The sequence below is a fragment of the Mobula hypostoma genome, chromosome 9 (assembly GCF_963921235.1).
Source record: "Mobula hypostoma chromosome 9, sMobHyp1.1, whole genome shotgun sequence".
Classification (NCBI taxonomy): domain Eukaryota; kingdom Metazoa; phylum Chordata; class Chondrichthyes; order Myliobatiformes; family Myliobatidae; genus Mobula; species Mobula hypostoma.
The window spans coordinates 10279602-10294973 of record NC_086105.1 but is presented as its reverse complement, the minus strand read 5'-3'; the positions used below and the strand labels follow the sequence as shown (position 1 = coordinate 10294973).

At 38.7% G+C, this 15372-nt stretch overlaps 1 protein-coding gene across 4 annotated transcripts in view; it reads left to right on the top strand.

Annotated features, from left to right (window-relative positions):
- LOC134351502 (potassium voltage-gated channel subfamily C member 2-like) overlaps nucleotides 1-15372 on the top strand; it is a 362430-nt gene that overhangs the window by 194032 nt on the left and 153026 nt on the right. Inside the window, exons 2-4 of one of the 4 annotated variants that reach the window (XR_010019161.1) lie at nucleotides 6215-7145; nucleotides 9761-9925; nucleotides 10739-11582. Coding sequence is in view for 3 of the 4 variants with exons in the window: in XM_063057733.1 (XP_062913803.1) it covers nucleotides 6215-7145; nucleotides 9761-9925; nucleotides 10739-10875 (1233 nt within the window). In the remaining variant the exon portion in view is untranslated. Of the gene's footprint in view, nucleotides 1-6214; nucleotides 7146-9760; nucleotides 9926-10738; nucleotides 12523-15372 lie in introns of those variants that run through there. The other 3 variants (XM_063057735.1, XM_063057734.1, XM_063057733.1) reach the window with 3 other exon arrangements.

Genomic DNA, 15372 nt, shown 5'->3' with positions numbered 1-15372 from the left:
TCAGCCAATAAAACAAAGGATGTTCTAAAGCAGTCTATTTGCTCTTGGAGTTCAGGTACTGCTTAAAGTCAGTTCAAAAGCTTAGTGAAATGCAAAATAAAACTGCAGGTACTAGAGAAACATAAGGAAATTGGACAAAGATAATCGATGGAAGGAGAAACAGAGTTAATATTACTGATTCTAAGATTCAAGATATATTATCAAAGCATGTATGCAATATACAATGCTGAGATTTGTCTTCCTACAATCACAAAACAAAGAAAACATAGAACTGTTTCAAAGAAAAACATCAATCCCTTCCCCAAAACACAAAAAAAATCAAAGCACACAAACTGCAAAAAAAGTGGAAAAAAAACACACAATATAAAAGAGAAAATGAAAGGAGCCTGTGCTTATTCAGTTCAGCTCAGTTCAGTTAAATCTAGCGCTGTGACATTCATTATCTGCAGGTTGCCCTGATCAAAATAGCCCAAAATAGCAACAATAAAAACAAGGAACCAGAAACCAGAAGCATATTATAATGTGAAGTACAGAGTCTAATCCACAAACCATGTCAATTAAACCTTCCCTAAGACCCAGGCACCATCCTTCACAGCACTGAGGGGGAAAAGAGACTATTCAAATACAGGGACTTCTTTCTAGGAGCAAAGAGTGAAAGGGAGAGAAAAACTGTTACCCATAGATTTCTACCTCCAGTGGCAGCAAGAAGAGATTGGTAGGTGGAGGGTGAACAACTACTCACTTTCTACTCTTGCCTTGATGATTTCAATCTTCCTCGACACTTTAATCAACGAGATTGCCCCAGATTGTTAACTCCCTCCCTCCTCAGAGGCTGCCAACCTGTTGAGTATATCCAACAGGTTAGTAGCTGGTTGAAATCTAGATAGTGGTGCTTATTAACAAGATAAAGACTTCATTGACAAGTCCAGCATTTGTTTCCCACTATCAGTGATTTTGAACACCTGAATAGCATGTGAGACCATTTGACAGGGTGGCCCTTTGGTGCTGCTATTTGAGCCACAGCCTCACAGAACCAGAGTCTTTTATTCAATGCCACTCTCAGCTGCTGACTCTCTGGAGTTTACATGTTCTACTGTCACCTTGTGGATTTCTTCCAGTACTCAGTTTCTTCACATGTCCCAAAGACAGGTTGATAGGTTGATAGGTTAATTGTGTGGCCTCAGGTGTGTTAGGGATGCTACATCAGTAGGGGGGGGAATTCAGATGTGGGGAGAATTAAAAAATAGGATGATCGCAAATTATCAGTTGATGACTGGCACAGAATCAAAGGTCCAAAGGAACTGTTTCCACACTGTAGCTCTCTAAATTTAAGTTTCCCAAAAGCCAATGAACCAAAGGAAAGATCTTGACTCAAAACATAAACTGTCCAATTCCCCTTGCATATATGAGAAAGTCTGCAGATGCTGGAAATGCAAAGCAACACACACATACTGGAGGAACTCAGCAGGTCAGACAGCATCTATAGAAACAGTCGATATTTCAGGACTGAGAAGGAAGTGGGAAGAGGCCAGAATAGAAAGGTAGAGGGAGGGGAAAGAAGCTTGCTGGGAGGTGATAGCCGAAGAGCCAGGTGGGAGAAAAGATCAAGGGCTGGAGGAGAAAGAATCAGATAGGAGAGGAGAGTGGACCATAGGAGGAGGGGACCCAGTGGTAAGTAAAAGGCAGGTGAGAAGAAGTAAAAGGTCAGAGAGGAGAATAGAGGAGGTGGGGTAAGGGTAATTTGTTTATCGGAAGGAGAAATTGTTATTCATGCCATCAGGTCGGAGGAAACCCAGACGGAATATAAGGTGTTGCGCTTCCACTCTGAGGGTAGTCTTACCTTGGCACAAAAGCAGGTCCTTTGCACATACTGTTTGGCACACTGAGTTTCCCAAGTATGTAGTTTGTTGCCCCAGATTGGAACATCTGCACCATCTGCATCACGAGATGGTGAGGTAATGAGTATTTTGTCAAGGAACCTCTGGTACAGCCTCACATCATGAGTGCCTCTTCTCAAATCCTGCTCTAGCTTCTCTGAAATAACTTGCACTTTCCTGCTTTTCCAGTGGCTAGCTGTAATAGACACTATGTGTTCAAGAACTAACACTATTTATCAAATACAAGTCAAACCACCCTTCTGATCTGGTGAGTTTGGTATTGTTAGATCACCACAGAGCTTGCTGAAGTGATGGTCCTGATTAATATGCTTTATTATCTTCAGCTCACCAAAGGCTTTGCATGAAGGTTACACAGCAGCACGACAGATACTCTTGCTGCCTCATACCCCAGCGATTTAGATTAAATACTGATCTCTAGAATTGCTTTTATGGAGTTGGTACTTTCTCCCCGTGACTGCATAGGTTCCCGCCCACATCCCAAGTATGTTCTGGCTGGAAGACTAATTGCTTACTGTAAATTACTCCTGCTCCAAAGGAATTCATGTGCAAACTGGCATTTTCGGACCAAATTTGAATCACTCAAGGTCTCTCAACAGCTGTGTCAGGACTTGAATGCTATCACCTCCTACAAAGATGACAACAAGGCTTCCAGATGAACTCAATAACTTTTATGCTTGCTTTCACCATCAAACCATGAAGACTTTCATGAAATCCTCCAGCCATGTGATTTCAGTCCCAGAGGCCGATCTGATAGCACCCTTCAGGAGGGTGAACCCACGGGAAGCATGCGACCCAAACGAGGTACCTGGCCGTGTATTTAAGACCTGTTCAGACAACTGACTGGAGTGTTTACCAATATCTTTAACCTCTCACGTCAACAATCTGAGGTTACCACCCACTTCGAGCAGGCTTCATCTAGACCAGTGCCTAAGAAGAACATAGGGGTCTGTCTCTTTGACTATCATCCAGAAGCACTTATATAACTGTAATTAAGTACTTTGAGAGGTTGGTGATGAAGCATATCAACTCCTGCCTGAGAAGCAAATTGAATCCGCTACAATTTGCTTACTGTCACAATAGGTCAACAGCAGATGCCATTTCATTGGCACTTCACTCAGCCCTTGAGAATCTGCACAGCAAAGTCATATACATCCGGGTGCTCTTCAGTGACTTCTGCTAGGCATTCAATACTATCATCCTGAAACTAATCAATAAGTGTTATGGTTTGTAACTCCAAAACTTCAAACTAATCAAAATAAAAAGACAGAGCTGAGAATAACATGTCTAACTTCATTTTTACTTTAAATGAAGTATGACATGGTGGTTTGATGATGTGTACATTTGCATATTTGTAGCTAATTAATTAAACAACAATGAATGCTTAATCAAAGAATATATTTACAATGTTACTCAAATATTGATGAAATATTAAATACACAACAATAAGCTTCAGGACATCGTTCTCAATACCTTCTTATGCAACTGGGTCCTCAATTCCTTCACTTGCAGACCCCAGTCAGTTTGGATTGGCAACAACATTTACACAGCTCTTACCACTCTTACACAGGTGGACAAAACAGGTGGTTGTATAGGACCAGGTCATTTGTAGCATGCACACTCTCACGTGGTTACTCCCTGCAGACAGATTGCTAGGAAGTGGATACAAGTGTAGGAAGCCATAGGAGGAATGGAGAGCAGAGTTCCAGATACATTGCTCTGGTTGAATTGAAGCAAGCTTGTACACTTACAAGTTTAGTAAAGAATGGTTCCTCGTAAAAACAATGAGTTAATGCTGGTACCTTGCCATGTCCAAGTTTTCCTGAGCCCATCAGAAGTGAAGAACAATTGAGCTGTCTGCCATGTATGGTGGGGTTCATCAATGTCTTCACTTCAGCCTCTTAATATTAATCATGGTTTGCAATTTAGCAAGAGTCTCAGCAACAACTTGCCAGCAACAATTCTGTTAGCAGCTTCATTGCATGTTTACAGTAATATAACCAATCTCATCAGGAGCATGATGATAAATGTTAGAATCAGAATCAGAATCAGAATCAGGTATATGTATTACCAGCATATGTCATGAAATTTATTGTCTTATTAAGGATGAGGTCTCGGGGTACTTGGAATCACATAATAAAATAGGCCATAGTGGCCATGGTTTCTTCAAGGGAAAATCTTGCCTGAGAAATCTGTTGGAATTCTTTGAAGAGGTAACAAGCAGGATAGACAAAGGAGAATCAATTGATATTGCGTACTTGGATTTTCAGAAGGCTTTTGACAAGGAGCCGCAAGGAGGCTGCTTAACAGGCTAACAAGTCCATTGTATTACAGGAAAAATTCTAGCATAGTTAAAGCAGTGGCTGACTGGCAAGAAACAAAGAGTGGGAATAAAGGGAACTTCTTCTGGTTAGCTGTCGTTGACTACTGATGTTCCACAGGGCTCTTTGTTGGGACTGATTCTTTTTATGTTATATGTCAATGATTTAGCTGATGGAATTGATGGCTTTGTTGCAATGTTTTCAAATGAAATGAAGATATGTGGAGGGGCAGGTGTCATGGACTAGTGGTTTCTGCAGGGGTCTTTGTTGGGACTGATTCTTTTTACGTTATATGTCAATGATTTGAATGATGGAATCGATGGCTTTGTTGCAAAGTTTTCAGACGATATGAAAATAAGTGGAGCGGCAGGTAATTCTGAGGAAGTAGGGAGACTACAGAAGGACTCAGACAGATCTGGAGAATGGGCAAAGAAATGGCAGATGGAATACAGTGTCAGGAACTGTATGGTCATGCACTTTGGTAGAGGAAATGAAAGGGTTGACCATTTTCTAAAATACAAAAATCTGAGGTGCAAAGGGATTTGGGAGTCCTTGTGTAGGATTCCCTAAAGGTTAATTTGCAGGTTGAGTCTGTGGTGAGGAAGGCAAATATGATGTTATTATTTTCTTCAAGAGGACTAGAATATACTGTTAAAGCAAGGATATAATGTTGAGACTTTATAAAGCACTGGTGAGGCCTCACTTGAGCAGTTTTGGGCCCCTTATCTTAGAAAGCATATGCTGAAACTGGAGAGTGTTCAAAGGAGATTCACAAAAATGATTCCAGGATTGAATGGCATCATGTGAAAAGCATTTGATGGCTCTGGGGCCTGTACTGACTAGAATTAAGAAAAATGAGGAGTGACCTCATTGAAACCTATCAAATGGTGAAAGTCCTTGATAAGGTGGATTTGGAGAGGATATTTCCTTTGATGGGAGAGGCTAAGACCAGAGGACATAACTTCAGAATAGAGAGGCATGAAGGGATATGGAGAGAAGGCAGAAGATTAGGCTGAGAGGAAAATTGAATCAGCCAATGGTGAAATAACAGAGCAGACTCGATAGGTTAAATCGCCTAATTCTGCTCCTATATCTTATGGTCTTTGCGGCAGCTGTACAATGTAATACATAATAATAGAGGAAAAACTGTGAATTACAATAAGTGTATTTATATTAAATAGTTAAATTAAATACTACTACTACTACTACGTCGACTCAGGCCTAGGGGGCCGGCGTCGGGCACGATGACGGACTCTCCACTTCTCCCTCTCCCTCATCAGTGTGTTCAGTTCATCTACATTAGCCGCGCCGCTGTCTTCTAGGAGCGTGTTGACTATAGTCTTGGGAGGGCGCCCAGGGTTCATCCTCCCGTGCTTGGGCTCCCATATGATGACTAGGCCGGCAGGTAGCTCGGGGTGGCGTAGACAGTGCCCCGCTAGTTGCAGTCTTCTCGCCTCGATTTTAGTGGTGAGCATCGGTAGGTCGTTATAGAGCTCGACGTCCGTCATGTGCTGTTGCCAACACACGTCGAGACCCATCCGGAACATTCGTGTATAGCAACCATCCAGAGACTTTCACATAGTCTTGGTGAGTGTCCACGTCTCGCATCTGTACATGAGAATGGACTCAATGACTTAAATTAAAGTATAAATATTAATTAAATATAAATTAAATAAGTAGTGCAAAATAAGTGGTGAGGTAGCTTTAACTGATTGATAAGTGTTTAAATGCCAAGCATTCAGACGGCACAACACAATCAACAGCGCATGGACGAAGTCTCCTCGCATGGTAACAAAACGTTTGCCAGTAAATTGCCAAGATCGGAGAACAACGCAATCCAACCATTGTAAAGCATTTGTTTTGCAAGTCTAGTTTTAATTTACTGTAAATAATAATTGAATAATTCTTTTGTCTGCTACAAGTTTTATTGTAACCAACCAAATCACTTGAAACTGTTGTTTCCAATTTCAATAATTGCATGTTTACTTTCTCTTTCAGTTTATTGCCTTTGCATCGTTATTGTTCATCCTCGTCTCTATCACCACCTTCTGCCTTGAGACACATGAGGCATTTAACGAGATTGTTAATAAAACTGAGCGTGTAAAAAATGGGAACTCATCTCAATTAATCCAACACCTTGAGATTGAAACAGACCCGGCACTAACATATGTTGAAGGAGTCTGTGTATTCTGGTTTACTATTGAATTTTTAGTCCGGGTTACATTCTGCCCTGACAAACTTGAATTTGTCAAAAATCTTCTAAATATTATTGACTTTGTGGCAATTTTACCCTTTTACTTGGAAGTGGGACTCCGTGGACTCTCATCAAAAGCTGCAAAGGATGTACTGGGCTTCCTCAGGGTGGTAAGGTTTGTCAGAATTCTTCGAATCTTCAAGCTGACCCGTCACTTTGTGGGACTTAGAGTGCTTGGACACACTCTCCGTGCAAGCACAAATGAATTTCTACTCTTAATCATTTTCTTGGCTCTGGGTGTGTTGATATTTGCTACTATGATTTACTATGCTGAACGAATAGGAGCGAACCCCAACGATCCAACGGCCAGTGACCATACCAAGTTCAAAAACATCCCTATTGGATTCTGGTGGGCTGTTGTCACGATGACAACACTTGGATATGGAGACATGTACCCTCAGACATGGTCAGGGATGTTGGTAGGAGCTCTCTGTGCTCTTGCAGGTGTCCTCACAATAGCGATGCCTGTACCTGTTATTGTCAATAATTTTGGAATGTACTATTCACTGGCCATGGCAAAACAAAAACTTCCAAGAAAGAGAAAGAAGCACATCATGCAAGCTCCTCAAGCAGGGTCTCCAACATACTGCAAAACTGACCTGACTACACCTTGCAACAGTACTCAGAGTGACACATGTCCTTTTGGGAAGGATAAGATGGAGTGCAACAGAACAGGTAAGACACACCTGCACTGAATGGAAAATACGTAATCTGGTAAGCTATGGATTTAGACTGGTATGCGCACTGTGGCTGAACATTGACTTCAGTGTATATCTGCCCATTTAAAAAGTTATATTTTCTAACTTTTTAATTTCTGTCATGAGCAAGTTAAGATATATGAGTCTGTATAATGGGATTGTGTAATTGTAAAATAAGGTAGCTTGTTCATTTGAGCACAATCAAAGCTTCCTAATAGAAATTCACAAGTGATAAGCAACAAATGTTTATTCAGCTGTCCCTGTTATACTTCATGATATTGACCAAATGCCACTTTTATGTGACACCCGCTTTTACCAGATGTTCACATCCCCAATAAAAGGAAATAATGAGAATAAATGAGCAAGAGGCCATAGGAGACAAGCCTCAACTTCCATCTACCTCTGTCACATTAGAGAAACAGTGTCAACCCAAGCTGAGTTGCCTGCAGATAGGTACCTTAGATGTGACGTTGATATCCAATTGTACCTACTTTTAACATTAGGAGGCTACTTCAACACCCATTGGATGATTTTAGTCCTCAGGACAAATGGACAAAGTATGCATTCAGCACTTTCTGTTCATTTGCACCAGGCATTGAGAGGTCAAATTGCTAAAACCTGGATCCTGTCAATTGAAGTTTTTGTGAAGCTAGGTGACGCCTGCCTTGTTTGCTTCACCTCTGCAGCTCACAGACTAGTTTGGCTATCCTGAACAAACATTGCACTGACTTCTTGGGTATCACAGGGAGGAAATGGAAATTCACAAGCATGAGCAAATCTTGCTGATGCTGGAAATCCAAGCAATGCACACAGAATGCTGGAGGAACTCAGCAGGCCAGGAAGAATCTATGGAAGAGAGTAAATAGTCCACTTTTCAGGCTGAGACCCTTCATCAGGACTCGGCCCGAAACAACGACTGTTTACTCTTTTCCATAGATGCTGCCTGTCATGCTGAGTTCCTCCAGAATTTAGTGTGTGCTGCTTAGGAAGAAGAGATTACCCATGTTTTTCTTTTTAACCAAAGTCCTTACCCACTCTCAATAAACAAAGCAGCTGACAAACAGGAAGTATCACAAAGGCTTGTTAAAATACTAGCTATTTGCACACGCAATGTTGACAATTAAAACTGCTTCTGCCTAGCCTCAGAGCAATACTAATAACATCTAAATCGGTCTAGAGACCTTTCTATAGCTTCAGCAGTGACAATGCACATTGTAACATCCTGCTGTTAATGGGTAAATTGGAAGCCAACTGCCAAAGACACCCAATCCAAAGAGTGAATTTATTTATAAGTAGCCTGCACTCCTTCCTCTTCCTGAGTCTGATTAAAAACTTATGGATATTTATTACTTGAAGGCAATGATCCAATATGGTCATTGAAAATGGCAACATCTGGATCAACTAGGCAGTGTTTGAAGTGCACGCAGGTGATTTGCAGTTGGGTATAAAATTCCTCTTGGGCAATAAATTGTTAGCATGGATTGAAATAAGTATTGCAACTGGGTAATTCTCACCATTTTGTAAAAATGAATTTTCATGAAGATCTTAGATTTTCTCCTTAAGCATAAATGATCACCTGAATGTCAAACATAGAAGGATATCTGTCAGGTAGAATGCACATGCATTTTGAACTTGTCTTTCATTTCACCTGCCAGGTACAAGACTTCTTAAAGCTTTTTGTCCCATCATTTCTTTATTTGAGTAAAAGGAAGGAAAACTAGCCTCTGGTTCTAAGTGAATCAATCATGAACCCATGAGAATTTTGAATGAATGCAATGCTGGTGTATCTCTTAAAGATTTGTGGTTGCATTTGATTGAACATCTGACTTACAACTACACATATCTTGTTAACAACTAATGTAAAACTGAAATAATTCCGCAGCACAGATTTCTCAAGAACTTTAGTTAATGTAGTAATGTGTAAGATTACCTCATTATATTTACTTGAAAGTCTTAACAATAAAGTGTCGCCATTTTATACCCTAACTGGTTATTTCTGCATCAGATCTTGAATGATTTAAATTTGTCAAATGTTAATGTGTCATTTTGAAATGTACATTCTTGGGAATTCCATATCAATTAGCTATTATGATTAATGTTGAATGAATCATTATTTGTTATATAGAGTGCCAAATTTTAGAACAAATGAAACAAGCTTTACAAATGTTTTTCCAATTGATAAATTTAGCTTTATTTCTGAGGGATGGTGTTACTCTTTTGCTCATGATGTATTTTCATATTTGACAAAAATGTCTATATATTAATAATCCTTAACATTTGCAACAATAGCGCATGTTGTTAGTTTTGATTTCTTGACTTCACTGAATTATGCTCTTTGTGGATGTGCATGTTAATGTGACAATTGCAGGCCGTTACAGAATCCTTCCCACTGAGTGCTGGTATCCTCGCTTAATGTGTTCGGCATTCTCACCGCTATCCCTTGTCAGTGCGCTTATTGATAAGAAATAGATATTTGAAACAGAAACATCACCTCAAGCTTGCATGCATCGGTTGTGAATTCGGATTGTAAACTGTTATTTTGATATAGTGATATATGTTCAGTAACAATAAATGGAATGGTGATGTGAACAGTGTTGTCAGGTGACGACAGTGCAGGAAGTGACCAGCCACTATCACCTGAAGACAGGCTTCCAATCAGACGGTCTAGCACCAGGGACAAAAGCAGAAGAGGGGGAACGTGTTTCTTGCTCTCAACGGGTGACTATGCTTGTACAACCGATGGAGGGATCAGAAAAGGTACGCAATTCTCCTTAAAAAGCTTTAAAAAACTTTCTGGAAGTTATTGCAGAAGCTAATTTAGAAAAAAAGTTCATTTTCCATATCATACTACTTCTCTGTGCAGTCATTTTTCTCGTAATGCATTAGCTAATGAACATCCAAGTATACATTTTTGAGTCTGTGTTTGTGTATGTTTTAAATTGAGATTGTTCCTACACGTAAAAACCCATCAATGCTCCAGTTAGCCCAGACATATCTGAGGAGTTCACCTTTAATATTTAACCTGTAACTTATATTGTTACTCGATTACTAGAAATAGCACAGAATATAATTAAGCAATTAAGTTATGCATATCTTATTTACCTTTATCGCAATTTACTTTTTAAATAGAAGCCGTAAACTATGAATTTGAGGGCTTTATGCAAATACAGAATTCTGAAAGTTAATACATTTGCATTAATAAGTTAGCATCTGTTTCAGTAGAACTGCTATGTTCACCCAGTGGACAGAATTAACTATGTTAAGCTAAAATTAATACAAATAGTCAGTGCCCTTATAATAGAAACAAATGTAATCTCTGATGTAACCTGTGTAGAACTCCTGTTAATGTGTTTGTCCCACTTTTTCTCTGCACAATTTAGCACATTCATTGATGCATTTGGCACAGAAAGGTTTACGAGCCCCAAATCACTCTTAAAGTAATAGATTTTAACCAAGCCACTTTGTTGTAAAGCAAATCGTGTTTCATTGCATTGAATTTTGTAATGTTGTTTTCTTGGCTATTAATTGATGAAAACTGATATCTCTGCATTTTTTTTATTTTTGTAAAAGGATATGAAAAGTCCAGAAGCCTAAACAACATATCTGGCTTGGCTGGTAATGCTCTAAGACTGTCTCCAGTAGCTTCACCCTACAGTTCACCTTGTCCCCTGAGACGTTCTCGATCTCCCATCCCATCTATACTGTAAACAAGCTTAGAATAAATTATTCAAGATATATTCTACTGCATTACAATATAATTGAGACAGCAGCTTCTAAGTGTGGCCCTACCAGTAATATTTAAAACCTGCATGATATAACTGTAAATATAAAAAAATTGCATTAATTGAAGTTTCTGACCTTTGCATTTAATCTTTGCAAAGTAATGCGTCTTGCTTATATGTTAATTTTATTACATTACCATTGCAAATTAAGGGGATTTAGAAGATCTGTTTAGCCACTATGTTCAATGATAAGTGTTTTTCAGGGAGATACTGAATACAAATATGTGCTTCCAAATGATATCACTCCATTGGAACTTCATTTCTGTGACTTTGATCCATTTCGAAGATGTCTTCACTTCTGTCTGAATTCACACAATGTGACTTGGGTTAAATCATTTGCATGGAACATTCTGTCTCATCGTCTGCAAGCAATGTGCACTTTCTGGGACGTGGATGGCTCTGGATATTTGTGTGTATTGCACCATTTGCTGAACAAAGCATTGACCAACTGTTCTGCATGTTGGAATTTATTACTGTTCTATAGAGAAGATGAGTAATGAAGTGTGTAGAACTGAGTGTTTCCGATTGTTTACATGCAGATAACTGCAAAGATGTTGTCTTTACTGGTTACACGCAAGCAGAGACAAGCGCACATTCTTAATGGCATCAGGAAGGCACAAACATGAAAAGAGGTAACATATCCATCATCTGGGTAACATTTTCAATCCAACGAGAAATGCCTAGCTGGTTTAACTGAAACCATAAAGGACCTCCATATTCATGTCTTAATTAATAACATATATATGTATCTGTTAACTAGATGAGTTACTACATGTGTATATAGTTCTATAAGCATGATCTGCATGATAAATTCTTGTAAAATATGTATCAATGGAAATATACATTTCTGATATTTAGAGATGTACATTGTTCAGTTTTGTTAACATTATCAGCAAATATATTTATTTTAAAGATTTCAGCAATGGATTTATTACTATATTGGTGCTGCTGTTACTGACTGCAGTGTTATCAAAGGATTTCAGACTTTTTGAAATGGTAAAAGGGATTTTAGCCATAATGATTTTTCTGGATGAATGCTGCATATAAAGTGGTGTTAAGCAGAGCTTATCTCGGAAGTGACATGGGTAAGACTTCAATAGAGTTAAAATATCGTTTTACAAAAGTACCTGGAATCAGTTGTCCATAAGTGAATCTGTGGTAAAGTGGATGAGCTAATTATAAATATTGTGTATACATGGTCTGGGGTGCTTCAGCTGATTACTGAGGCAGGAGCTAGTTATGCTGAAATCAGACATTACTGAAACTGTATATAAAACATGTATATCATTGGTAAGAACAATGTTTTTTTTCTGTATTAACCCTGTTCCCTGCAATAAGTCTACACTATAGTGCTATAGACATGTAAAAGCACGCAATTACAGGAAACACAGCTGGAATTAAATTTAAAAAAAATCATCTGGCATTTAATCATATCCATCCTGAATTATTTTCTGCTATTTTTGTGAAGTCGTTAAAATAAAATATTTTTGTGCAATTTTGTTACAACCTATTGTTATTGTTCAATATTTTATGTTTGTGAACATATGAACATATTAAACATTTATTTTTTAATTTACTGTATGTTTTTGTGGTCTGTGATGTACATGATCTGGGTACAGTCAGTAAATCTTTGAACTGTGTGTATGAAGTTCATGGTAGTGTTGAAAGTGGCCTGATGATTGATATTAATGTTATTTCTTATCAACTGTTAATCATATAAAATTCTATTTGTTTGTTGAGATACAGTGTGGAATAGGCCCTTCTGGCCCTTGGAGCCATGCCACCCAGCAACCCTCTGATTTAATCCCAGCCCAATCATGAGACAATTTACAATGATCAATTAACCTACTAACCTGCATGTCTTTGTATTGTGGGAGGAAACCTGAGCACCCGGAGGAAACCCACGCAGACACAGGGCGAACGAACAAACTCCTTCCAGCAGCGGCGGGAATTGAACCTGGGTTGCCTGTACAACAGAGCTTTGTGGTAACCACTGTGCTACCATGCTGCCCTGAATACACGATGCTATCTTTAAAAGGAAGGATGGAGAGAGTTTGATACACTCTAGCATTGATGGTATTAGCCTCAGGAAGACCGAGCGCACAAAAAGTGTTATTTTATTTACGAACAAGGCCATAAGATTTTAAACAGAGGGTATTTAAAAGAGCATTACTGGATATATTATTTCTGGAGCAGGAAGACTAAATGAGGAGTACCATCAGATTAGGAGAGAAAAGCATGTTTTCTTTGGATGACGACAGTTTCTAAAATAGAAATAATAGCCTTTCTTCATTACTTGGTTTTGTTGCATTTGAAGATAAAGTGACGTGGAGGATGTCGTAACTTAACATCAATATTGTCACAGCTGTGACTGGAGAAATAGTCTCATTTGCTCAGTCTTGGGTGACTTGTTTATATGTGGCAGTGTAGTCGCTGAAGGATTGCTTTCCCAGTGCCTTGGTTTTCTCTACCATGATTGAAAGTGTTGTGACTATGAGCGAAGTTACCCTAGAGACACTGAAGCTAGTGGATATAGAAGTCTTTATTCTGTAAAATGTACAGCAGGCATCATACTGGTGACACTTAGTAAAAGCCCCCTGACCCAATGGTACATCGCATTTTTATATGTTGAAGAAGAGGTCACAACAGGATGACTTCTTTAGTTACAATGCATTCATAATGCTTCCTTTGACTTACATATAATTTTCAAATACCTAGGACTTCACACCAACACACCCAAAATGAGTGTTAATTACTGCTGTCGGAGCTGCATTCATGCATATGCAGACATCTCAGGTGAATGGGGTGTTTAGTGCATTCATGCATATACAGACATCACAGGTCAATTGGGTGTTTCCTAGTCTGCCATTAACCCTGAAGAGCAGCTCCAGGAAGGCCAATGTTCTGAACTGCATTTTAAATTCAATCCATAATACATATTCAGATCTGAAGGCTGGTTACTGTTGAAAGTAATATTTGCTATATTCCATATCTCCAGAATACGCCCTAACAAAAGTAAGATGGGCATCAGGACGTATACAGGCAGTACGTCCTATTTATCTTCATAAGCGGAACAACATGAATGCATTGTTATATTGTATATATAGTATAACAGGCTGAGCAGTGTAGTGCATGCTCGAAGTATAACCTTATTACATTGTCATAATACAGATCCAAAAGATTTTGAGAGCGAGCAGATTTTAATCACTGATATTAACACAGTCTGTGTTGTGAGATGCAACAACGTGGTTTGACCAGGATTATTGTTCCTCAGAGCATAGAAGATTGAGGGGGAGACATGATAAAGATATTAAAAAAATGCAATCAGGGTTTTTCCACTGAGGTTGGGTGGGACTACAATCAGAGGTCATGGGTTAAGGATGAAAAGTGAAAAGTTTAAGGGGAACATGAGGGGAAACTTCTTCACTCAGAGGGTGGTGAGAGTGTGGAATGAGCTGCCAGTGCAAGGGGTGCATGGGAGAAGTTTGAGAGAAGTTTGGATAGGTAAATGGGAGGGACGTGGATGGCTATGATCCAGGTGCAGGTTCATGGGACTATATAGCTTAAATGTTTCGACATGGACAAGATGAGCTGTAATTTTCTCTGACTCAGAGACTCGGTAAATTACAGGATATTGATGAAACTATGTTTCATTGCCCCACAGTGAAGCTTTTTATTGTCCCCATTAATGTTTGGAAAGTAGAAAACAGGAGTGGTATTGTTTGACATTTTCCTCAGAAAGGCTTTTCTAAGGAAATGTAAACCAATTCCCCATAAAATATATATGAAAAATTATGAAATGCCCAATTTGTGCTTTGCATTTCTACTGCAGAAGCTAGAACATTTAAGCATACACACAGAAAAGAAAAAAGAACAAATATTGCAGGTGCTGAAATTTGAATTAAAATACTGTAAGTAATTAGTATATCAGTTAGTACCTATGGTGAAGGAATTTGCTGTAGGTACGAACTGTTTCAGAGTTACAGTCTTTCATCAAAGCTTCTCACTTTTCGATGATACTCTCAGACCTGATGAATATTTACTTTGTTTTCCAAATTTTATGCAGGAAACCATAAGCTATTACAAAAATTAGACTCATTGTGATTTGCTCATTTATCTCATAGTAGCATCTCATATTAAACTGATTCTTCTTCAAAATGTTGAAACCACATAAGCTTATTTGTGTTAACCATTCATTTCTAGTTTACTGCCCTGGGGAATATTTCTCTGATGAACATGAGGAAACAGCAATAAGTTTGAGGTTCAGAATTGATATTGAAAATATTATTTTCTCTTAGAAGTGCTGGAAGAGGTCATTTTGACTTTGGCAATATTGTAAGTCAATGAGAAAAGTTAGGAGGGATAAATAAAGGGCAGACGATAATAATGACGATAAAGTTAATACAAAACAATTTAAAAATA